Below are 21,804 nucleotides of genomic sequence, written 5' to 3'. Positions count from 1 at the left end.
GCTTCGTGGTTAGATGTAGCGGGCTTGACGGCTAATATAGAAGGTCCGATAGATCATTTAGCAAAGACATCCTGTAATACACCGAGGCTCGATGGCTGCAATACGACGTATCCACGTACTTTGGGTCCCGATTTCTCATGCCAAGCAGATCTCGCAATCTGTCACCCAATCAGGTAAGCGCAGTTTAATGCACCTTCTGTCAGTCGTCACCAATTGGGTAAACTTCGGTACCACCACATGGAGTCTTGCATGATCAGCCGTAGTCGATGTGCAAGACGTACCACTGCGGCTATCCAGTGGAATCTAAAGCTTGCAGGTTTTGAGCCTTTCTCACCCGGAACAGTACCCCGCTTTCCCCGTCTGCATCACGAGATGACTGCACCCCAAGACAAAAGTGCCACAGATTAGTCTTGTTTGGTGCTCCGAGTGGGTATCGCGACCAAGGACCTTGAGCGCCTCACGATCGCCCATGCCTGAGTTAGACTGCTCCCGACTTCCCGCCAATAGCAAGTGATCTTTGTTCCAGTGGTATTCGCCTTCGTCATACGAGTCTATCATTTGAGTGTCTGAGCATCTGGGTATATAATACAGCCATGGTTCTTAGGCAACATGCATCTTGAAAATGAGACTTCACACTCTTCCCTTCTTTGTATCTACCGCCCTAGCTACCATGGCCAACACTACTACCACGACAATCGAGCCGTTCAGTCTCTCTGCTCCCCCAGGAACTGACATTTGGCGCAAGCCCCCGACTCATAACGCGTTCAATGCATCAACCTACCCAGCTCAGCTTCCGACCTACGACCTGAAGACATTCCAGCGAGCGAAGCTTGCCTTTGAGCTCCCGCCATCCGACCAGCTTCGCCAGTACGACCAAGCCGGTCTCTTGCTGCATGTTACCAAGCCAGGAGTTCCTGACAACGAGACTAAGTGGATCAAGACTGGTATCGAGTTTTACTATGGAAAGCCATACGTAGCGACCGTGGGTTGCGATGCTTGGGCCGACTGGTCGCTCGTTCCTATGCCCGACTTCAAGAACAGCAGTAGGCCTGGAGCTACCATTGAGGCGAGGAGGGAAAGAGATGACCTTGGAAAGAGTCTTTGGATTTACTGGATTGTCAAGGATGAGGCCGGAAAGGAGGTTGAAAGGCGCCCCTTGAGAGAGGTCACTTGGGTATTTGCAGAGGAGGAGGGCTGGAGTGTGGGTATCGCGGGATATGTATGTCGGCCAACCAAGGATGGTGGAGAGGAGTTGCTTGAGGCGGAATTCAAGGAGGGCGTGGAGATTGAGATCATCAACTGAGTAAGTGATGGACAATCACATGGGGTATCTGGAATGGTACGCAATGCTGTCAGTTGTGCTTTTGCCCAGGCTAATAGTGAGCAGATTGTTTACAAAGTCACCAACGTCTCTCTGGTCAGCGTTCATACAGAATTGAGGTCCTATATTCACACACACACACACACACAGGCTGCTTTCTATGTGTATATACAAAGCAGGTATTATTACACCAAGACTATGACTATGCCTAATAATATCGTCGTCTTGTAGATTGCAACTTCTAGTGGCATCAAGGCAGTCTATCAATCTGCCCTTTACCTATATTAGACACAAGGCGAGCGTAAGCGGCGAGTCACAGCTTTCCCTATTCATCCTGGAAACCACCACGACAGCTGACCTGAGGCTCTGACACATGACTGCAGATACCTCTCTAGGCTGCAGTCCTCTTGGGATCAACTACTTTATCTGCACTGGTCCGCTTTTGTCAACAGCAACAAATAATCAACACAGAAACAAGAGTCCAAGAACACTGCAACCATGGGTCAAGTGCAACTCTATTGTCCATCCAAAAAGAAGACTGTCGACAATTTCGTCTTCGGCGCATTCCAGAATCTCGACCAAGTTCTGCAAGGCGTGCGACTTGCGCTCGATATCAAGTACGCAGCTCTCTACACTGTCGAGGCGAGACCCATATACGAACCCAGTGCGCTCGAGGACGATCAACGCATATTGGTGGCAGCAAGTGCGGAAGAGACGATGTTGCCTGATGCGCCTCCTGGATGGGTTCTGTACCATGGCGAAGAGGGTGACGATGTCGACCCGGACACGGAAGGTTATGGTCAAGAGTGGGATGTGAGTATATATCGGGACTTACATGAGGGAGAAGTCGCTAATTGATATCAGACGCTGTCCGATCATGAAAAATATCTACACATCACCAGTCTCAACGAGCGGAAGCCCGAGACCCGCAACAAGATGCGCATCACGCGCCCATACAAGTCGCTTGAAGCAGAACTTCACTTCTTCGAATACAAAGGTTCATCAACCGTTGAGTTCACTGAGGATGATGCCCGTGTCGAGCGATACTGGGGCATCACTGTCAAGCAGTTCATCCCCTTCTCCATGAAAGCAGGGCCTAGCACAAACCTTAGCCAGAAGCTCACCTCCCCAACCGCATTTGCTATCATGATCTTGTCTAGCATCACACACGGTCAATCTCGACTAGCTCTAGAGCTACTAGAGGAGGCCATTGCGTTACGCACCCAATACGAGCAAGGCGACAACAAGGATCCCGTCTTGCAGACGCAGGACGTACTCAACGCGATTGCCATTGTGTATGAGCGGGCTGATCTTATCCCAGCCAACCTGACAAAGGTAAAGAGCGGAAAGTCGAAGGAGCGTGAGAAGCGAAAGGCTGCTAGGGAGAAGAAGAAGTCCGCTGGTCAGTCTAGCACTTCGGTGTAGGAGTAGACTGGCTGCTTCGAGGGTGCTTTCAATAACTAAAAGGGTTCCTTGGGTAAGCTGAGGTGAAGGCACGATTGGTAAGTGCAGAACTAGGGGTGCCAAGTCATATCGTGATGGCTACGTGCAAGGTTCTTAGTATGTATGGTTTCTGAGTAGTAGCTCCAATCCCACCACATTGCACACCGTCACCATGGAATTACCAGACCTCATCTGCCCAAACACCACATGTAGTCTCGAGGCGCGACTGTTACATCCAAGAAATGACCCATAGATTGCAGGACGAATGTCAGCATGCACGCACATCTGAAGGCCCTAGTAAGTTTGAGTTTGTCTATTGGATGTCTCAGTATATCACTACATCAGCAAACAATCACCACTGATATGTCTACTCTCCTCAGGATCTTCAGATGTTTTCAAGAATCACTTGTTCCGCTTCGCATCACTAACCGTCGACTTACCATGGAGACGTCTCCAGACAAACCAATCACTATGTCAGAACAGCAGCCCCTGCAACCCCGAGTAAAAAGCGTCTTAGACAAGGATATCACTAGTAAGTACCACATCAGAGAAGATAGAGCAGCACAATTCTAAGCAACAACTACTAAACAGCCGTCTGGTTCACATCCAATCTCACCAAAATCTCGCACAGCGATCGGGAGACGTACGTCCGTATGCTCCGCACTAAACTTGAGGAGAGCGTCAAAGAGAGAGATCCACTAGACCAACAAGCTGCTTTGATCATCTCCTTGGTAGAAGAGCCAGTCGAAGCTCTAAAACAACAAGATGAGCCAAACGAGGAGGAGTTGAAGCACGCGAAGAAGGTCGCGGATGACACGAAACGAAGAATTATGATTGACCGGTTGGTACACGATGCTAAGCATGAGGGTTTAGAGGCGCTGCTTAGCAAGGCTGAGTACACCATATGGGGACAAGTAGAATAGCAATTTTGAGGTAAGAGGCGATGGGGCGAGGTATATGAGATGAATGAGGGGCGTAGTGAGGAATTCTACAACGCAAGACTGGAAAACCCAAAAGGGCCTTGATAAAATGTATGTGAAAAATGCCGAATTAAAGTGTTACCTACATCTCCATTCTATAAGATTCGCCGATCTATGCTGCCCATGCACGTTCACGCCGCTTGAGCAGCTCTCAACCCCCCTCTTTGTGCCGTATTCCGGCTCCGCACCTCACTCTGCTTAACCTCCAAATGCGTCCCGGTCCTGTTCTTCTCCAGCGACACCAACTCTGGGGAGGCTACGTCAATGTAATCCTTAGCATCCTTCTCAATTACACCAGGAGTGGAGACATGTATACCCTCGACCAAGACCTTCTCGTCATCTGGAATCTCCAGAGTGGTTTCCTTGATCTCAGGTTTCTTTGTGCCAAAGGGAGGGTCGAAGCGTTTACGTAGGGTCTCGATCATCTTGCCGAACCAGAACCAGTTCAAGCCGTTGAGGATGAAGTTTGAGGCGAGGTAGGCGCTTATGATCCACAGAGGGACGGTTTGGTTGTCGGCGAACTGGAGGACATCGTTCTTGAAGGCTGCGTTGCTGAGGGTCGTGTTGTCTGACAGCTTTCCGACGTCTGGGTCTGAGCGTACAACTGCGCCGGCTGTGTAGGCGTGGTAGACATCAGTGAAGACGCGTATTGACTGGTACGATCCCCACACGATGCGGCAGGAGAAGAAGGTGCACAGCAGAACTATGCCGTTGACGAGCTGGATGGTAGTACCGGTCATGTTGAGTTTATCGCAGAACCAGTGGATGTTCAGGAAGGGCGAGGAGAGCTCGTAGAGGATGAAAGTACACGCGTAGTAGTTCACGAATGGACGCTGTCGCACGATTAGTATTCCACACAGCTCCCATGTGCTCCAAAGAGCACCGCTTTACACTTACGAAGCCCAGCGAGAAGACAGAGAGGGCACAGATAGCATGGAACAGCATGCCGATACCAAAGGCCTTCACATTCTGTACTGTGATTGCCAGGTCCCACAGGAAGTAGCCTCCCGCGAAAGCTTGAATTAAGCCAGATGCCCCCGTGTATCCATGCACGCGCTCCGTTGCGTCCATCTGGTTAAGCTCCCTGTCCGTCCACATAACCCATAACGCCATAGAGCAGATGAGCGTGCTCTGGACAAAAGACACGATATGTACATCCCAGTTCAGCTTGGTTCGCGCACTGAACTGCGCATATATCCTCGGGACGAGGAGGCGCGAGATAGCGGGGGCGAAGTAGCGGTAGGTGCAGTGGTAGAGGGTGAACGCTGCAATGACCTCGTGGAAGTGCAACGGTAGCGTCTTCAGCGAGAGCATTTCGGCGACAGGCTCTACATATTTGACCAGGCTCTCAGGCCTCGGGAAAGGAAACGGGTCGTGCATCGTCGCAGTCGAGCGTGGAGTGTAATAGTCGCGGTGGTGGAGGTGTGAGGTGTGAAGTCGGGGTGGTAAGGGTTGCACGCGGGCAGGAGCGATGGTCGGACCTGGCCTTTCCGAGGAAGCAGCGAAGTGGCTGACAGCGGGGGCAAGGCAAGAGCGTCTTTATAGTTAGGGAGATAAGAAGACCCAAGGCCGCAGCGGCACAATGATGCACGCCGCTCGAGGATGCCTGGTAAAGGTGCGGATGACGACGAAGCTTGGAACAATCCATGCCTCTAAGCCGAGATGCGATTAGCGAGCCGAGAGTTCATCACGCAGCACACCAGGCACACGACACTTTGTTATCCACCTTGACATGTTTGTACCATGTCGGAATACAGCCACGAGACCACGTCATGTTGTGATGGGTTTCATGTGTCTATGTACAGAGCACCGCCACAAGAGGCGTAATGCCGCGACGGCTAGGAACAAGCTCCACTTCCATGCATCGCCCCTCTTTCGCCCAACGCAGGAATATATAGTGAGCCTCTAGGGAGGCTTTCGAAACAATGAACGTACCCGGAAACTCACTAGAAAACATCAAGTCTGACGTTGTGAGCAAACCAGCAGTCCTTGCACATATCGTCCTTCAGCCTCTCAGCGTACGATTCCAGGAAGAGCGCTCCGACATACGATGTTCTCTCAATCTGGTCGAGAAGGGTGTAGAAGTCTTGCAGGCTTCTATAGCTGATGATGCGGTTGCTACGGCTGGAAGAAGTTGTGGCGTTGGCGGTAGAACGACTCTGTTGCATGGCAGAAATAGCAGCGTGAATGGGCAAGACAGTGGTCGTGGATGTCTTCAAGGAAGCGTCTTCATGCACAGGCTCTTTCTCGGAAGACAACGGCGGCGTGAGCAACCCAGAAGTGTGTCTCGGTCGTTCAGACACGCAGTCATGTGATGTCGTGCCGGGTGCTCTCATATGCTTTCCTGCTATCGTCTCAGACGAGAGACTACCTGTTGTTTCGCATGCTCCCCACGTCTTTTCGGCATACAGCTGCATCCCAAGCCACAACGACCACGATGCTTCTGTCAAGCTCTCTGTCGTAGACAGAAGTTCAAGGGCGAGTATCATCTCATGCTCATTGTAGTAAGGATGGAATTTGTTCATCTTACTGTACTTGCCCCCAGGTAGATGTACTGGGTCATTGACGATAGGCCATTAGATGCCGAGCTCGTTGTTGATCTTGAGGTTCAAGTTCGCGTTGAGTTCTTTGTCGTGAACTGACAGTAGATCATCCCCCCAGGTAAGCCGTTCGGCGACCAGAAATAGTTTGTGCATGTGAGCGGTCATTTCACGCTTACCTCCACAGACGGGACAGCTGGGAGCCGGTTTCGGCTGGATGTCACCACCATCACTATGATGGAGCTTGTACCAAGAATCGTACGGCATGAGACCAAGAGGATATGGTACCCAGTGACCGCTCTGTCCTACCTTGCTGAGAGGATGTGGCGGATGCAGAACAGCGGGTTTGTATGTTGTTGATGGGACGAACTTTGTCGGGGTGGGTGGATTCTTCGAATTCAACGCTGCCAGTACTGGTTCCTGGCTGGAAAGGATGGCATCTGTTTGCAGTGATTCCGAAGCTCCAGTAGACATTGCTTCGGGTTTGAATAAGGTGTCAAATACATCCAAACCAATGTCTCGCTGACTATGTGGTGCCATGTCTGCTATGTTTTGGCGCTGACTTATGCTGTAAGAATCCATGACTTGTTTATTTCTGTTTTCGGACGCAGTAGCTACAAAGTCTGCATCTGAGAGCTTGGAACTCTTGGATACTTTGCAGGTTTCCCATGTCTGATCAGCTGGACGTTTACGTGAACTGGAAGCCACGGCGAAATAGTAAGGTAATGGAGTTGTAGTTGACCGATAGGCACGAGAGGTACTCTGACTAATTCATAGGATCTCCTCTGGGGTGTGGAAGTTGGGAAAAGAATACTTGAGTCAATGTTCAGATATTTCCAGAGACTCGAATACTGTGGTTCCGCTATGGTTGCTTGCCGTGGACCATGGTTATCAATACCTCTCTTTGTAATGGTTGTAGATGAATAGTCGAAAGAGAGAAAGACGCTCTCGTGAATGCAACCTTCACTCTCTGATACGCAGTCACCGTCTGTTGCATAGCACGGGATCGCCATCGTACGCGTCCAAGTGCATTCACAGCGCGTAGTAGAGGAAGTGAGAGAATGCGGGGAGGTAGACGCGACTTTACGCGACGGAGACGTGCAGGGATCAAGGATGCTCAAAAGTTGGGACAGCGCGAAAGCGGGACAGAGGAAATGATTCGATCGCATCCCACATGTCACAACCATGAAAGTCATTCACCGGTCTCTTCGAGGCAATGCCACAAATTCAAGGCCGATTATACACAGCAGTCTGACGTCAGGTCAAACGAGATTGCCACTACGTCGAACGTACACTCGACCCGCATTCGCACCGAAGCCCACAATCGATATCAAGCACATCCGCCAGAACCCAGGACTGTATGAGCAAGATTGCATAGACCGCAACTATGCCGCACACAGCAAGTCCTCATGGCGTATCATAGAGCTGCACGAGCAATGGCTCGCGCTCCAGAAAAGCAGCCGAGACCTACGAGAACGCAACAACCGCATCCGAGCCAACCTGGCGAGGACGGCATCGCGCGCTAAAGATGCTGAGAGCAAACCAGTAGCTTTGAGGGAAGGAGTCATTGGCGAAGCAAAGGCGTTGAAGGCCGAGTTGAGCTCCATCGAAGCACAAGAGTCACAAATCCAGGAACAGATAGAGGGCCTGGCGCAGGACCTGCCTAACCTGAGCAGCACGTACACGCCAGTCGGCACTGAGGCTGACGTACTTGGCTATATAAACTCGCACCCCCAGAGCGAGTCTTCGAAACAAACTCGCAAGTCGCACGTTGATATCGGACAAGAACTGAGAATACTCGACTTCTCGGGCTCAGCGCAGACCTCGGGATGGGGCTGGTACTTTCTCGTGGGAGATGGTGCAATGCTGGAACAGGCACTCGTACAGTATGCACTGAGTGTTGCTAGAAAGAAAGGATGGAAGGCAGTTGCACCGCCCTCCCTGGTGTACTCGCACATTGCATCTGCGTGTGGGTTCCAGCCGCGGGATCAGAACGGAGAGCAGCAGATCTACGCTATCGAGCAATCGGAGAAGGACAAGGCAAAACCGCAGTTAGCGCTTGCCGGCACTGCGGAGATACCACTGGCTGGCATGAAGGCCAACCAGACTCTAGAGGAAGCGGATTTGCCCTTGAAGGCAGTCGGCGTGAGCAGATGCTACCGTGCTGAAGCCGGCGCACGAGGAGCCGACACAAAAGGCTTGTACCGTGTTCATGAGTTTACCAAGGTCGAGATGTTCGCTTGGACATCGCCGGATCACATGGGAGATGATCACTTTACCACGCCAACGGCACCAAGCGCAGAAGCAATTTTTGACGAGATGCTCTCAATCCAAAAGGAGATACTAGAGGCACTCGGACTGCACTGCCGCATCTTGGAGATGCCCACAACAGACCTCGGTGCCAGCGCAACAAGAAAGATTGATATCGAGGCTTTCTTCCCGTCTCGAGAGAAGGACCAAGGATGGGGTGAAGTGACGTCGTCGTCCATGTGCACCGACTACCAAAGCCGACGGCTGCAAACTCGCATGCGTGTCAAGGGGGGCAAGCTAGAGTTCCCATACACACTAAATGGAACTGCACTTGCTGTACCCAGAGTACTGGCAGCCATATTGGAGAACCACTGGAACGAACAAGACGGCGCGGTGACGATACCAGAGGTGCTGCGACCCTTCATGGGCGGGCAGGAGAAGATACAGGCATAGTGCCGACGAAGCAATGTACAATCATGTATTATGTATATGTATATGTATTAGACGATGATGTCAGGCGGTTGGTTGCACAACTAATGCGCGTCACGACGGTACTCGCGAGAGGACCAGTCAAGCTGTGGCCCGCAAATGTTTACCAGACGACGCTGCTCGCCCCCTGCATCAACCTTGAAAGGTTCGGATGATCAAATGCTTCGATCCCCTGTTTTGGCCGCGACATCCCAGCTGGTCGCCATCGAGGCTGACTCTGCGCTTGGCCCGGTTATGTGCGGCGATTGGCGCACAGCCTCCAGGCCGTTCAAGCAGCGTCGCAGCGTGCATGGGACCAGTTGCATGCGGATAGCGAGCATGTGGACAGTCGCCACACAGCCACTGTTGTCTACTACTGCACGGCTCCTGAAACATTTTCTCAACACTGCACATGTATCGCGAAACAGCACAGTGTCCCCTGTCGCGCTGAACCGGTTCTGGCCCAGGTCCACCTTTGGCGCCATCGCATTTGTGGTGGGGTGGTTTTGCGGGCCATTCTCGTCTACGGCCTGCGCACCCTCCAGCCTCAACCCAGCCAGCATCAACAACCAGCCAGCCTGCACCTAGAGCTGCACCGCGGCGTGCAAACAACGCAACACGCAGCCCTGTTGCTGTCGCCACACGCTCGCCCCCGCACTCCCCAGCCATTCTCGACTTGTCGCAATATTCGAGGGCACGCTTCGTCGTCGCAAACCACGCCTTCGGCCACCACTCCGTGCGTCACCCCGAGCACAACAACACCAGCGAAAGCGTGAACGTCGCGGCGCATGGTTTCCTACCCAGACTCGTCGAGCGCCGAGCGCTCACTGCCCATCCGGCGTCCGTCGTCGGTGGTGTCCCATTCCTCGCGCGCATCCACCGTCCGCAGACATCGCCAGCACCGGTCCAACGTTGGCAGCCCGTCGCTAGCCCCCCAGAATGAATTTCCCGTGTTTACGCATACCGGCGACGTCGAAATCGTCATCAACAACGGCCGGAAGCACATGCGCTATCTGTTGCACAAGTTGATTCTGACGCAATGCTCTGGCTTCTTTGAGGCTGGGACGAGTGACGAGTGGGCGACGGCCGGCGACGTGACCAATGCCGGTCCCAGCAACGGCACTGCCCTATCGAGGATACCATCAGGGTCACGGCCGGAGCAGAAGAGGAAATGGAGGTATGAGATGGATTGGGGCAGCGGCGAAGATGACTTGCCGATGCTGGTGCAGAAGGTGCGTTGTTTACACGTCCACGGGGTTAGACATACTAACGAGCGTACAGAAGAATCAGCCTACAATGTTTGGCGGCGAAACAAGTCCACCTCCGCAGCCGCCTAATGCGCGCAACAAGCCTGCACCACCACAGTCAGGCTTCTTCCGCAGCATGGCCAACTTCTCCACCCTCCACGTGCCAACAGCACCCGCTCCGGAGACCGACCCCGACGACGACATCTTCCGAGACTACGACAACTTATTCCGCATCTTCTACAACTACCCGCCCTCGCTCGATGCTGTCAATATCGCCAATGCCTATGTAGAGTGCAAATCGCTTCTGCAACTCGCCGACATGTACGACGCGCTTGGTGTCATCGGACCGCGCGTGGACCACCATCTGCTGCGCTTCCAGGGGCGACTGTGGAAACAGATAGCGAAATATCCACCCAGCTATCTTAAACTGGGCTACATGGCACGGAGTAAAGCCATCTTTGCCGAAGCCATGGTGCACGTCGTCGGACAATGGCCACAGGGCATCAACCAACTGCGCGGTCAAATCGCTGAGCCCGTCCTTGAGCTGATAGAAGACAAGGTTGACGAGATGGACGAGCTGAAGGCGAAGATTGAAGTCAAGCTCTTTCGCTTATCGCTCACAACTAGTCGCGGCGAGCGTGTCAGTCCATCGAGCAACTGGCTGGACTGGATAGCAGTCTCACTGTTCCGGCAATGGCTAGCGGAGAACACCACGCCACCCCCAGCTCCGATTCTCAAATCACCACGGCCTCAGAACTCGCGAGACGGAGCGCCGCTGCCAGCTCCACCCGTATTCAACACAGGTCGCATCTTCCGCTTACTCGGCCAGGCTGGCTCAACTTACCTCAATCACGACGAGTGCAAGCGCTTTCTGCGACTGAATCCGGATCACTACAACCGTGACAACCTCAAGCGATTCGAACGAAGAATTGACGAGATCAAGAACAAGGCCAAGGACGCAGTAAAGCCGCTGATGCGCAACTTCCTCGAGCTTGACCTACGAGAAGGCGGCCTGCCTTATTTGACGTGCACAAGAATCGATCCGCAAGACTTTCCGTGGGATGATATATAAGATTGGAGAGAAATTAAAGATGGGATTGGACCATCTGGCGCTTTTGATCTATTTGTTTTTGGCCGCGGGACTTTTGGCGCTACGATACCCTAGGATGTTTGCACCACCACACTGTTTTGCTGTTCCCATTTCCTCGAACGATTTGATGAGGTGAGAGATAGAGAAGGAGAGACCGTAATTTACGTAGAAGAAGGAAAGATTGAAAGTGGATGCTGGCCATGTGCTTTCTTCTTCTTCCCTTTATGGAGAGACGACAGATAATCGACGTTTTTACAACTTCCATGTGCATTGTGATGTTCCCTGCGCCTTGCATATGCTGGTGACGATATCAGTATCCGTGATCTTACCGAGGTCCAACCCCTTCTTTTCTCACAATAGCAGCAAACTGCTTTTTTCTGTCCCTGGCATCCAGAGATAGGAATCAGACTGCAGCCGGCATCCGAGGGATAGGGCTTGTACCGTCTGCCGTCATGATCGACGCCTCACCCGCGCCGCGCCGAAGTAGCGTGTGGGGGCTGGGACGAATACGGTGGGTACGCTGGGAGATAGGGCACAAGGAACGAAGACGTGTTACCTCACCTAGGGATGATATCGGTAGCTCGAAGTCTTGAAGCTATCGAAGTAGCTTTGTGATGAGGTCGGCGAGGTGGCACAGCTATCTACCTTGGTAGGCGATGTGTCAAATGTTGTGTGCACGTTTTGACAGTGTTGACAGCCCTGACAGCCCCATCGTCCTTCGATCCGATCCTGTTTGATCGGACACAGGGATGGTGATCTAACTCTCTTCCCACATCGCCGTGGAGACATCGTGGAGTGTTATGCAGGTACGATATCGGAACTGTAAGGCTCTGAAGCACTTTCTCAGTACTCGGTCAGGCCAGTCAACACTACTCCCAATAATCATAACGTTACAGAAAGGCCCAAACACCCTCTAGAGCGTCGACCTGTCGTTCAGATGAGTATTGCTTTCAACAACCGTTGCGTGGGATAGGACCAACAAGCAAACCCAACGTCTCCAGTAGCATAGCCGTGACCGGACCAAACTTCCAAAGCATACACGCAACCCATCTTTTCCATCGTTCCCATCTGCGCCGTCGGGCTGAAACTGTCCCAAGCAATTGCTTATGGTGGAGCAATATCTGAAAGCTTATCCGATCTACATCAACCCTCAATCAACCCTAGCAGCATGCTAACACTTACCCCGACGTTAATCATGTCCCCACGTCCAGCTTTCCTTTTCTGCTCCGCAGGGCACCACAGGTAGCCGAATAGAGCGGAACTACAGCCCGAACGGGGACTACATGCCTCCATTCAGATTAAGTAGTCCTGTTCAGTTGTCTCGGCGGATGTGGATCGTAACTAAGCCTCATGTCGATCATCAAGATAGGTAGACTGAGGCTGGCGAAGGACGACGTCGGATGGACGCCCGAGAGTGGATGATTGTGGATTTGGTGATGGAACGGAAAAGTATAGGGATGCATTAGGGATGTGATCGACGTTTAGGACGTGGGAGAACGATAGCAGTAGACTTTGACATGGGAGTAGCGAAAGGGGGAGGACGTACAGAGCCGGTATATCGTATCCCAAGGAAAGCAAAACAGCTCCACTGTGCCATGCTTCAGAGACATATAAGATACCTCTTTTTGCCCTTTACAACAGAATCATCATCGTAGTCACTTCATCCTCTAGAACCACATCTCCATTACAACACTACACTCCAATTCAACCACTCAATCACCCACAACCATCACCAAAATGCAGTTCACACTCGCCGCCTTCACTGCTCTCTTGAGCCTCACCTCCGCCGCTGCCGTCACAAAGCGCTACCCCGCCACTCTCGTCGAGCGCCAGAGCGGTATCTGCGGCAGTATCGCTACACCTCTTTGCTGCCAGACTGATGTCCTTGGTGTCGCCAACTTGGACTGCGCCAACGGTACTTTTTACTCCTATCTTAGCTTATGAAATGAACGAGCTGACAATTGTTATAGCTGGCGCTGGTATCAAGACTACCGAGGAGTTCAAGGCTGCTTGCGCCGAGGATGGTACCACCGCTCAGTGCTGCATCGCACCACTTGGTTCCGATGGACTGATTTGCACTCCTGCTTAGATTGTCCATGAAATACGAGCTTTACTGTTGAGACAGTTAGCCATGGAGAAGGATTTCTGGTGGATATATGAGATGAGTGATGAGATAGGATGGCGTCTGGTTGTCCTTGAGAGGGAGATTCGTGGATACATTTACCGTTCTCGTTGTTCCTGCCTCTCACTCCTTTGGGTGGAACATTTTGTACATATATTTCAGTGCTGGAAGACCGGTAGAGAAGGTGGTTGTATGATAGAACAAGAAAGTTGCTCTCCTGAAAAGCCTGTCTCTTCTTTAAAACTTTCCACGTCCGTCTGCAGCAGATTGAGACATCGCTCAATCCGCAGTTCCTGCTCAGATGTGTGAAAGCTTACACCCGTAAGTTGAAGTCTAAAGTTGCAAAAACATATTCAGATAGGAAACTTGATCTTCTCATCAGTCAATGAGACTCGTGATGGAAACACCCCAGGATAAGATATCATGTATTGCATGCTTCCTAGATGGCATCTAGACAACCACCATGCACGCCGTGATCCAATATCGCATACCCAGATACCCAGCCACGCTTATGCATTCATGAACGAAATTGCCTCCCTCCGTCTACCTCATTCAAACTCCAGACTGTCCCTGACGCACTTCCGCACCCTCTTCTTGAACTCCGGTGTGTTGTCTCGCCACAAGCTCGCGGCTTCGACGTTTGCTGGTGACTCATCGTTCGGACTGGACAGCATGGAGATGACGGAGAGGAGGATGGTCTCGGGCGTTTGAACGGGCGACCAGCGTTCAGCGGCGGATTCGTAACCGTACTTGTCTTCTTCTGGGGGGTGTAGGATCGAGATACATACTTCGCCGTTTTGGTAGACTTCGCGTTGTTAGCGAACTAGGTAATAGGATCATAGGACAAAGACTCACTGTTGGGGTGGAAGATGGGTGTCTCGAAGCGCATCTTTGGCGGTAGAAGAGGGTATTCGCTGGGAAAGGTGAGGCGCGCGCGGAAGAACCCTCCTAAGCATGCTGTCAGTACTGCCGCGGCACTCTGTTGGGACCATCGCTCAGTCAGTACCTCCGTAGAACTTTGTATCATCGTCGATCATCAGCATCACCTCCCACTCGAACACATTGCTGTCCACTAGACCGCAGCTTATGCCCGATATGCTCTTGTCGTTTTGCATTTGCTTAAGCTGGCGAGCCAGCAGCCCCGCTGCCGCAGATGACGATGCCATGGTATCTCTCTAAGTGTGTGTGTAGAAGTGGCGTCCGCAGTTGAACGGTATGCGCAGAGTGAACAGGTGGGGGATGCGACTGGGAGACGCTTATGACAGAGAGGCGCAGAGATTGCAGACGTTTTACAGCAATCCGGATACAGTTGTGCCTGCGTGAGAAAGTTTCGTGTGCGCCAGGTCAGTTGCGGAAAGAGGGTAGGTGGAGATTCCAGAGGCGCGTTCGGGCGTAGGACGTGGAGGCCTCTTAACGGCGGGTGTGGCGGGGCAATCTGCGGGCGATCGGCAGGGGCCTATGCGTTGACCGTTGTGAGTATTGGGCTGCTCAGTAAGTAATATAATCGCAGGAGTCAGACTGTATCGTCAGTCGCCCTAGCCGAAGGTGTGGTGCGTGACAGTATATCAAGAAGCAAGTCTGAGTGAGCCTCCAATCGTTGGGATGCATGTGGTGGTATGCGCCAAGTCGAATATCACATGGCAGTGGTCCCTTAGGATATCCAGGCCTTCCCTTTTGCGTTTGCTCTGCATCGAGAACGGGTACATGCCGGATTCCGGTCCTGGAGGCGCGTGAGAGAGCTGGATCTGGTGCTTGCAAGATCGTGGATGGAACTCAAAAGAGATGAGCAACGTGAGAATCTGGACCTCGGCTTGAAACTCGATAAGCCCTACAACGCCCTTACACCAAAGTAGCTTCGTAGTTGCAAGAAAGATTATTATTTGCTTGTAGGTATACTGATTCAAGATTAAATCTACTGGCCCAATGCCCTTCCGTCTCCGTCTGTCCAAACGCCCATGACGCCGTCGTACCATGACCGATGCGATGCCACCCCGAGGACCCGTATCTAGGGTATCATTGATCCAAAGGGATATAGATTGGATAAGGAGAGCCGAAAAGGCGACAAAACGTAAAATCATACAGATCGAGAAGCTTGGATCATCCGAAGATCCGGAGAAAGCCCCATAACCCGGCTCCGCAAAGCACGGGGATGGTGAGATTGTCGTCCCAACCAAAGACGTCAATCGCTTCGCTAGCACTGGCAATGACGCCAGACGCCAGGGACATGGCGCCCAGAGCCCAGTATCCAGTGAGGGAAGCTTGTTTCGGGGACAAGGCGAGAGTCTCCCGCACCTGCGGAGGGAGCGTCAGCGCGCCCTGGAACGCAAAAGCGTGTTCGCCGTGGTTGTATTCTGAGTAGAGAGGCCCTAACCAGCCCCACCATACGACAGCTGTGATGACGCCTGTTACGCAGGCCGCTATGGAGCCCGCAAGACTCTTGCCTTTTCTGACTCTGGGCGTAAGGTGGCCCCAGAGCCTGCCAAAAGTCGAGGCAGCGGTGTCACACCAACTCAACAGTAAGATGCTCATGACTGCAATGTCTTTGGGGCAAAAGCGCATTACAATCCACGCACCTAGGAGGTAGGAGATGACACCGTTGTATCCATCTACCTCCGACTCACGCATGAACGCACCCAGGCAGCGGATATAGAAACGATTCACTTGCCAGTAACGGTGGCGTATGACGTCGGTCAGGGCGATGGGTATTAGCATGGTCAGGAGGACGTTGTGTATCTGCGACGTTTGCGTGCCGATGCAGTAGAGAAAGATTGTGAGAAAGCCGATAGAGACGTGCAGGATCTTGCGGGGAATCTCGTGTCGGTGAATCTATCAACGTCAGTAGTGGGCCTTGTAGATACGGCGTGCGTACTCACGAATGACCGCCATTTCTGGTGGATGGGAATCAAGCCCAGAGGACTTGGGCTTCTGCTCATTTCCCTCCAGTAATTCTTGTTTGCTTGCGCTGGCGACAGGTGGCCGTTTGAGGTGTTGGCAGGCAGCGTGAGATCCTTCTTCATGCCTCCGTTCATCTGCCTTCGGCTCGTCAGGCCACTCATCCTCCGTCTCCCCACGCCTCCATCCAGCTTGGGACTCCGGCTCCTGGCGCGAGCCCTCTTGTCCGGATCTGAGCTGGACGAGTCCTCATCGATGGGCGGAGGTGACGTAATTCGTTGTTTGCGCGTCGACGAGCGCGTTACCGGGCCAAAGTAGCCATCTTTCGTGCTGCCCGCCTCCGAGGGGGTGGGTGACGGCGATATTACGCGCGGCGTGTTGGGTATCTGGTATTGGCGTGAAGATTCCATGGCAGCGCGCCAACAGGTGGGAAAGTAAGGTAAAGTAGGAGCCCGGATGACGCCGGAAAGTGTGGAGCGGGCCCTGGCACACAATAAGGCGATGTTTACAAGAAGAAACTGGTGGTCCGAGGGTTGCGAATATATGTAACGAGGCTGAGTTGGCGCGTCACAGCTAACATACGGGACGGCGGCACTTAAGGTGGCTTCGACATTGATGTCAGCATCAGGTGTGATCACAGACTCATAGCCCGCGGATTCGTCCGGGCAGCGCGCATCGTTTAGGGAGGCAGAAGATGCCACAGTGCGTGCAGGCGACAGCAGCGGTCGTCTTGATTATTATAGGCGGGTAAACAGGGAACGGATTGGGGGGTACGGCTAGGTAATCTTGCTGCATGGGACTGGGAAATTTGATCGCAAGCCTACGCATGTAGTTACGATCCGGTTCTCGCGAATGCGCCTATGATCAGCGTGGCTGCGGATCCGTCTTGGCGATGCGATCAGGTTCCAGTTGTAAGGGGGTGGAAGTGTGTTGTCATAGCAGAAAGGTGAGCTGGAATGCAGCGTATCTTGCCAACACAAGCTTTTGGCAGATGCATTCGAGACAGTGACAAGTGACGATCTCGCGTGTCATCAATCGTGTCTGCCAGTGGGCACGTGTGGCGCATGACTGTGGCGCGCATAATGTGGCTGTGCGCGGCTCCACTAAAATTTCAGAGTTCGCGCGACTTTTCCGTACGGCCGTCGCGACTTTCCAGCAGCTTCAGAAAACATTAACACAAGTGTTACGTGCATCATGGCACCCCAAACAAAGACAGATCGATCTTTTGGCGCCTTGACGCCTGCCTTGTCAGAATGGATACTCGAGGCTGTGGATTCCATGGGGTTTGTGAAAACTACGCCTGTACAACATGCTGCCATCCCCATGTTCATGAAGAACTCTGATGTTGTAGTCGAAGCCGTTACAGGAAGTGGAAAAACTCTAGCGTAAGATTCGCAGCACGAAATCCCATTTTGATCTAACAAGCTACTAGTTATCTGATACCCATTGTTGAGCGTCTGCTGCGGCTCGATGCGCCCATAAAGAAGCATCACGTAGGTGCCATTATCATCTCACCAACAAGAGAACTTGCAACACAAATTCACACTGTGCTCTCATCACTTCTGAGATTTCATGCGCCCTCCGCAGCCCTACTGGATCCCGAGGATGAAGACACCGATATGGAGGACGCCGATGCTCCACCAAAGCCGACCTTCCCACCAGGAACCCTCAGGGTCGTACCCCAGCTCCTTCTTGGAGGATCAGTAACGCCAGCTCAGGACCTCAGTAGATTTCTCAAGTCATCTACCAACGTACTCATCGGGACACCGGGACGTCTACTGGAACTCCTCTCCTCACCGCATGTACATTGCTCACAGTCATCCTTCGATGCTCTCGTGCTGGATGAGGCCGACCGTCTTCTAGATCTTGGCTTCAAGGACGACCTACAGAAGATCCTCTCCCGACTACCAAAGCAACGTCGAACCGGTCTCTTCAGTGCTAGTGTTTCCGAGGCTGTCGACCAGTTGATTCGTGTTGGTCTACGAAATCCTGTTCGTATTGCAGTCAAAGTCAAGGCGCGAGCTGCACCCAATAGTGCAACAGGAGAGATGGGCGCCATCGAAGACAAGAAAACACCAGCAAGTTTGCAAATGTCCTACCTCACCGTACCCGCCTCGCACAAGCTACCTGCAATTAAGAAAGTACTCTCATCCTTAGAACCACAGCCGCAAAAGTCCATCATGTATCTGGCGACATGCTTTTCGGTGGACTACTTCCAACATATCTTACCCGAAGTCCTCAAAGGGTACACCATCGTGCCTCTGCACGGCAAACTGCCGGACAAAGTCAGAAATCGCAACTTCATCAAATTCGTCGAGAGCGTCACACCGTCTATCCTTCTCACCACAGATGTCGCTGCACGTGGTCTTGATATCCCCTCGGTGGATCTTGTTCTTCAACTTGATGCCCCAAGCGATCCCAAGACTTTCATCCATCGTTGCGGTCGCGCAGGTCGTGCAGGCCGCAAGGGTTTGGCCATTACATTCCTTAGCCCAGGACGAGAAGAGGATTACATTGAGTTCCTCCGAGTTCGGCAGACCCCTGTATCGCCTTTCACCACGCCTGATGTTACAGTAACCGCGGAAGAAGCAGCAGCCATGAGCAACCGGATACGGAAGGTAGTCAAGTCCGACAGAGCACTATTCGACAAAGCACAGCGGGGGTTCGTTTCATGGGTCCGTGCCTATAGCAAGCACACCGCGAGTTCCATCTTCCGTATTCCAGACCTCGATTGGGCAGAGCATGGTAACGCGTGGGGTCTGCTCAAGCTACCCAGCATGCCGGAACTGAAAAAGTGGGAAGGAGACCGAAGTCTGGGGGTGGAGATGGATTTCAGCACCTATGCATACAAGGACAAAGTGCGGGAACAGCAACGACAGACTGAGCAGAGCGAATACGAGGCAAACAAGGCCGAGGGCAAGAAGCGATACGTCACAGAAGATAAGAAGGCCTCGGCGTGGACGCAGCAGAAGGACCAGAAGGCGCTCAAGGAGCTACGAAGAGAGAAGAAAGCAGCGAAGCGCGAGCATGATCGGGTGGCAGCGTTGACGGAAGACGAAAAGAAGGAGGAGCAAAGAGTGAAGGGTATGATTGAGCAGGTGAGGAAGAAGGTAGCAGCGAAAGAAGCACAAGAGGCGGAAGATGTGTTTGAAGGGTTTAGCGATTGATCACGGTATATACCTGGAGTTTAAGGAACCTAATGTGTCGGTTTTCTGGGTATTCAGGCGCCTGGCTCTTATATTATTGCAAGAATTATCGAGTCGGACTTCTCAGTAGTCGATAGACATCACTTTGCAAGCCTTATCTACTCATCCTCTGAGAGGTTGAAATGCACCAGTGATCATGACCATTTGAAGCTCAGATCTTGCGACTTTCTTTCTAAACCCCACCCAGCCGCTGAGTAAGGTCGTCCACATTATGTCACGTCTTCTCCTTTCTCGTGCCTTCTGGTCTTCGGCTCATGCTCCAGGTCTCTTTCCGCGCCCTCTCTTTCACCTTGTTTTCTTCAGCTAGGTAATCTTTAGCTTTTGGACTCACCGCCTTCTCGAAGAGCGTACTAATGACATGAACGATATCTTCCTCCTGCAGCAATGGGTCTTTAGTCCCTCCGTCTCCCGGTTCAGCCAGACGCGCCTTGACGGCCTCAATGATGTAGGCGCGCACCTTACGTGCTGAACCATGGGTAAAAGACGAAAGGACGGTGAGGAGACTGAGGACTTTGGGAGACATGTCTTTGGAGTCGTCGGGCATCATGGAAGCTCGCAGGAAAACCTCCCACTTCCAGTTCCAATTGTAGAAGATTGCCGTACCGACATCGTGTTGGGTACACATCTGTTCAGAGTCACTGGTAAGGATTTCTTGTACTTCCTTTTGGACGGTGGCGTATGGGCGCGTGATGCGGATGGTGTTGGTTTGAACGAAGCCACCGGGGTTTGCACCAGCACTGGAAACACACGTGATGTGGGCGCACCTTTGTTGATCGGTAAGGTCCTTACTTGCGGTTAGCTATTGGTACTTCTTTTTCCTTTCAGATGTTCCGTACCTCCCATGCCAGTCCAACGCCATCAGTCATCCAGTCTACGTTTGCGCTGTCCTCGCCGTTGTACATGATGCAGTTCCATGGCTTGTAATATTTCATGGTCTCGTCTCGACTGATAGCGACTTGTACAATCTGTCCCGATACGCAATTGCGAAGGTTATCGATTGGTTTGGCGCGGATGTCGTAGACCGCAGCGTAGTTGGTTCTGAATATCGAACGAATATCGTAGAGGAGATTGAAGTGCTTGTCGGGATTCTGGATTATGAAATCCTTCTTAGTCTTTTCGGTCGAAGGGCAGTGAAGAGTGACTTTGATTGCCATGAAAGCGTTGGTGTCATTACACATTTGGTTTGGATGATGAGCGCCAAGTGGTTGGAGGAAGGATAAAAGGACAGTAAATTGGAAAGAGAGATAAAGAACAAGAGGACAAGTCACAGGAACTGAAGCACTTGTGATAGGTTTTCCGGCTTGTGGGCGAGTGGCTCTTGAGCGTTTGCGGTGCGCGACATTGGACGCAGCGATACGTCACGACTATATCGCGAGCGCTCTCAGACCGACGAGACTTCACTGCTGGCGGGCCGTAGAAATCTAGCAGTCGCTTTCTGATTTTATCCCCTTAGTTTCAAGATAGTTCAAAGTCCACTGAATTGCCTGGAATTCCTCAACGTAATCCAATAGAGTATATTCTACTCCCGCACGCAGGTGTTTAGCGCCTAACAGCACTACTGGTGGAATCATATAACACGACTATGTTTGAACGTGTGTTTGATCTTGGGAGGCTGGCCTTTATTGAGGAGTGCGTGATGAAAGAGCACATGATGTCAGGTGCTGTCCTGTGCGGAAATATTTCTTGTTGACTGTTTTGGAGTCCTTAAACGACCTGTCTGCAGCTCAATGTGCACAGAGCCATTAGTGAGACTATGTTTCACGGACACATGCAGGGTCAAGTCACGAAACTGGCTATAGCCAATTCCTGGACCAAGTCCGTCTGCGCAAACCACACAACACGTGCCACTACCCTAATGAGCCTTCGGCTTTCCGTGAGTGATGGCAGTGCGCCTATTGTAGACTCGTCCAAACACTTTGGTTGTGACTCGAAGTGATTTGATGACTCCAGAGCTCACGAGATATCTAGAATCGCAGCCACTGAAAGTCATCATGAGCAAGCACCAAATTGTGTCCCTCGCCCCAAATTTGCCCTTCAGTTGCGAATCGCAGTGATCCAATCTGAATTAACGGAAAGAGCTGGTCGCAGCGACTTGCATCAAACGCTTTAAAGTTGTTCGACGTAGTCTGCAGGGTGTTGCGCATGGTGTTATGCAATTTGCGAGCCTCTATCTGGTCGACGCGAAGCCTCCGTGATAAGGTGATGGGGTTATGACCATTTCCTCCGAGCGCAACCACTTTTGTTG

General features: G+C 52.2%; 12 protein-coding genes across 12 annotated transcripts; 7 read left to right on the top strand and 5 right to left on the bottom strand.

The window, feature by feature from the left end:
* Positions 1 to 670: 670 nt before the first annotated feature.
* Positions 671 to 1,303, top strand: AA0111_g1201 (hypothetical protein; the record flags this gene model as incomplete). Its single annotated transcript, XM_028645941.1, has 1 exon — positions 671 to 1,303. The coding sequence occupies one exon, from the start codon at positions 671 to 673 to the stop codon at positions 1,301 to 1,303; it is 633 nt and encodes a 210-aa protein (XP_028511191.1).
* Positions 1,304 to 1,819: 516 nt separating this feature from the next.
* Positions 1,820 to 2,746, top strand: AA0111_g1200 (hypothetical protein; the record flags this gene model as incomplete). Its single annotated transcript, XM_028645930.1, has 2 exons — positions 1,820 to 2,134; positions 2,186 to 2,746. The coding sequence occupies 2 exons, from the start codon at positions 1,820 to 1,822 to the stop codon at positions 2,744 to 2,746; spliced, it is 876 nt and encodes a 291-aa protein (XP_028511192.1).
* Positions 2,747 to 3,205: 459 nt separating this feature from the next.
* Positions 3,206 to 3,687, top strand: AA0111_g1199 (hypothetical protein; the record flags this gene model as incomplete). Its single annotated transcript, XM_028645917.1, has 2 exons — positions 3,206 to 3,296; positions 3,356 to 3,687. The coding sequence occupies 2 exons, from the start codon at positions 3,206 to 3,208 to the stop codon at positions 3,685 to 3,687; spliced, it is 423 nt and encodes a 140-aa protein (XP_028511423.1).
* Positions 3,688 to 3,875: 188 nt separating this feature from the next.
* Positions 3,876 to 5,124, bottom strand: AA0111_g1198 (hypothetical protein; the record flags this gene model as incomplete). Its single annotated transcript, XM_028645906.1, has 2 exons — positions 3,876 to 4,577; positions 4,642 to 5,124. 2 exons carry the CDS (start codon positions 5,122 to 5,124, stop codon positions 3,876 to 3,878), a joined length of 1,185 nt encoding a protein of 394 aa, XP_028511424.1.
* A 1,196-nt stretch (positions 5,125 to 6,320) lies between these two features.
* Positions 6,321 to 6,824, bottom strand: AA0111_g1197 (hypothetical protein; the record flags this gene model as incomplete). The annotated part of the gene is made up of 1 exon (XM_028645895.1): positions 6,321 to 6,824. One exon carries the CDS (start codon positions 6,822 to 6,824, stop codon positions 6,321 to 6,323), a length of 504 nt encoding a protein of 167 aa, XP_028511425.1.
* A 645-nt stretch (positions 6,825 to 7,469) lies between these two features.
* On the top strand, positions 7,470 to 8,987 carry AA0111_g1196 (hypothetical protein; the record flags this gene model as incomplete). The annotated part of the gene is made up of 1 exon (XM_028645884.1): positions 7,470 to 8,987. The coding sequence occupies one exon, from the start codon at positions 7,470 to 7,472 to the stop codon at positions 8,985 to 8,987; it is 1,518 nt and encodes a 505-aa protein (XP_028511426.1).
* An 803-nt stretch (positions 8,988 to 9,790) lies between these two features.
* Positions 9,791 to 11,321, top strand: AA0111_g1195 (hypothetical protein; the record flags this gene model as incomplete). Its single annotated transcript, XM_028645873.1, has 2 exons — positions 9,791 to 10,234; positions 10,284 to 11,321. The coding sequence occupies 2 exons, from the start codon at positions 9,791 to 9,793 to the stop codon at positions 11,319 to 11,321; spliced, it is 1,482 nt and encodes a 493-aa protein (XP_028511427.1).
* Positions 11,322 to 13,076: 1,755 nt separating this feature from the next.
* Positions 13,077 to 13,428, top strand: AA0111_g1194 (hypothetical protein; the record flags this gene model as incomplete). Its single annotated transcript, XM_028645862.1, has 2 exons — positions 13,077 to 13,254; positions 13,310 to 13,428. The coding sequence occupies 2 exons, from the start codon at positions 13,077 to 13,079 to the stop codon at positions 13,426 to 13,428; spliced, it is 297 nt and encodes a 98-aa protein (XP_028511428.1).
* A 581-nt stretch (positions 13,429 to 14,009) lies between these two features.
* On the bottom strand, positions 14,010 to 14,627 carry AA0111_g1193 (hypothetical protein; the record flags this gene model as incomplete). The annotated part of the gene is made up of 3 exons (XM_028645851.1): positions 14,010 to 14,266; positions 14,317 to 14,409; positions 14,468 to 14,627. 3 exons carry the CDS (start codon positions 14,625 to 14,627, stop codon positions 14,010 to 14,012), a joined length of 510 nt encoding a protein of 169 aa, XP_028511429.1.
* Positions 14,628 to 15,558: 931 nt separating this feature from the next.
* On the bottom strand, positions 15,559 to 16,763 carry AA0111_g1192 (hypothetical protein; the record flags this gene model as incomplete). Its single annotated transcript, XM_028645840.1, has 2 exons — positions 15,559 to 16,287; positions 16,335 to 16,763. 2 exons carry the CDS (start codon positions 16,761 to 16,763, stop codon positions 15,559 to 15,561), a joined length of 1,158 nt encoding a protein of 385 aa, XP_028511430.1.
* Positions 16,764 to 17,547: 784 nt separating this feature from the next.
* On the top strand, positions 17,548 to 19,520 carry AA0111_g1191 (ATP-dependent rRNA helicase; the record flags this gene model as incomplete). Its single annotated transcript, XM_028645829.1, has 2 exons — positions 17,548 to 17,738; positions 17,786 to 19,520. 2 exons carry the CDS (start codon positions 17,548 to 17,550, stop codon positions 19,518 to 19,520), a joined length of 1,926 nt encoding a protein of 641 aa, XP_028511431.1.
* A 253-nt stretch (positions 19,521 to 19,773) lies between these two features.
* On the bottom strand, positions 19,774 to 20,713 carry AA0111_g1190 (hypothetical protein; the record flags this gene model as incomplete). Its single annotated transcript, XM_028645818.1, has 2 exons — positions 19,774 to 20,343; positions 20,396 to 20,713. 2 exons carry the CDS (start codon positions 20,711 to 20,713, stop codon positions 19,774 to 19,776), a joined length of 888 nt encoding a protein of 295 aa, XP_028511432.1.
* Between the last annotated feature and the right edge of the window lie 1,091 nt (positions 20,714 to 21,804).

This window comes from Alternaria arborescens (assembly GCF_004154835.1).
Source record: "Alternaria arborescens strain FERA 675 chromosome Unknown contig_2, whole genome shotgun sequence".
NCBI classification, from domain to species: Eukaryota; Fungi; Ascomycota; class Dothideomycetes; order Pleosporales; family Pleosporaceae; genus Alternaria; species Alternaria arborescens.
The sequence above is the reverse complement of the archived record's forward strand: the minus strand, read 5'-3'. Positions and strand labels throughout refer to the sequence as shown.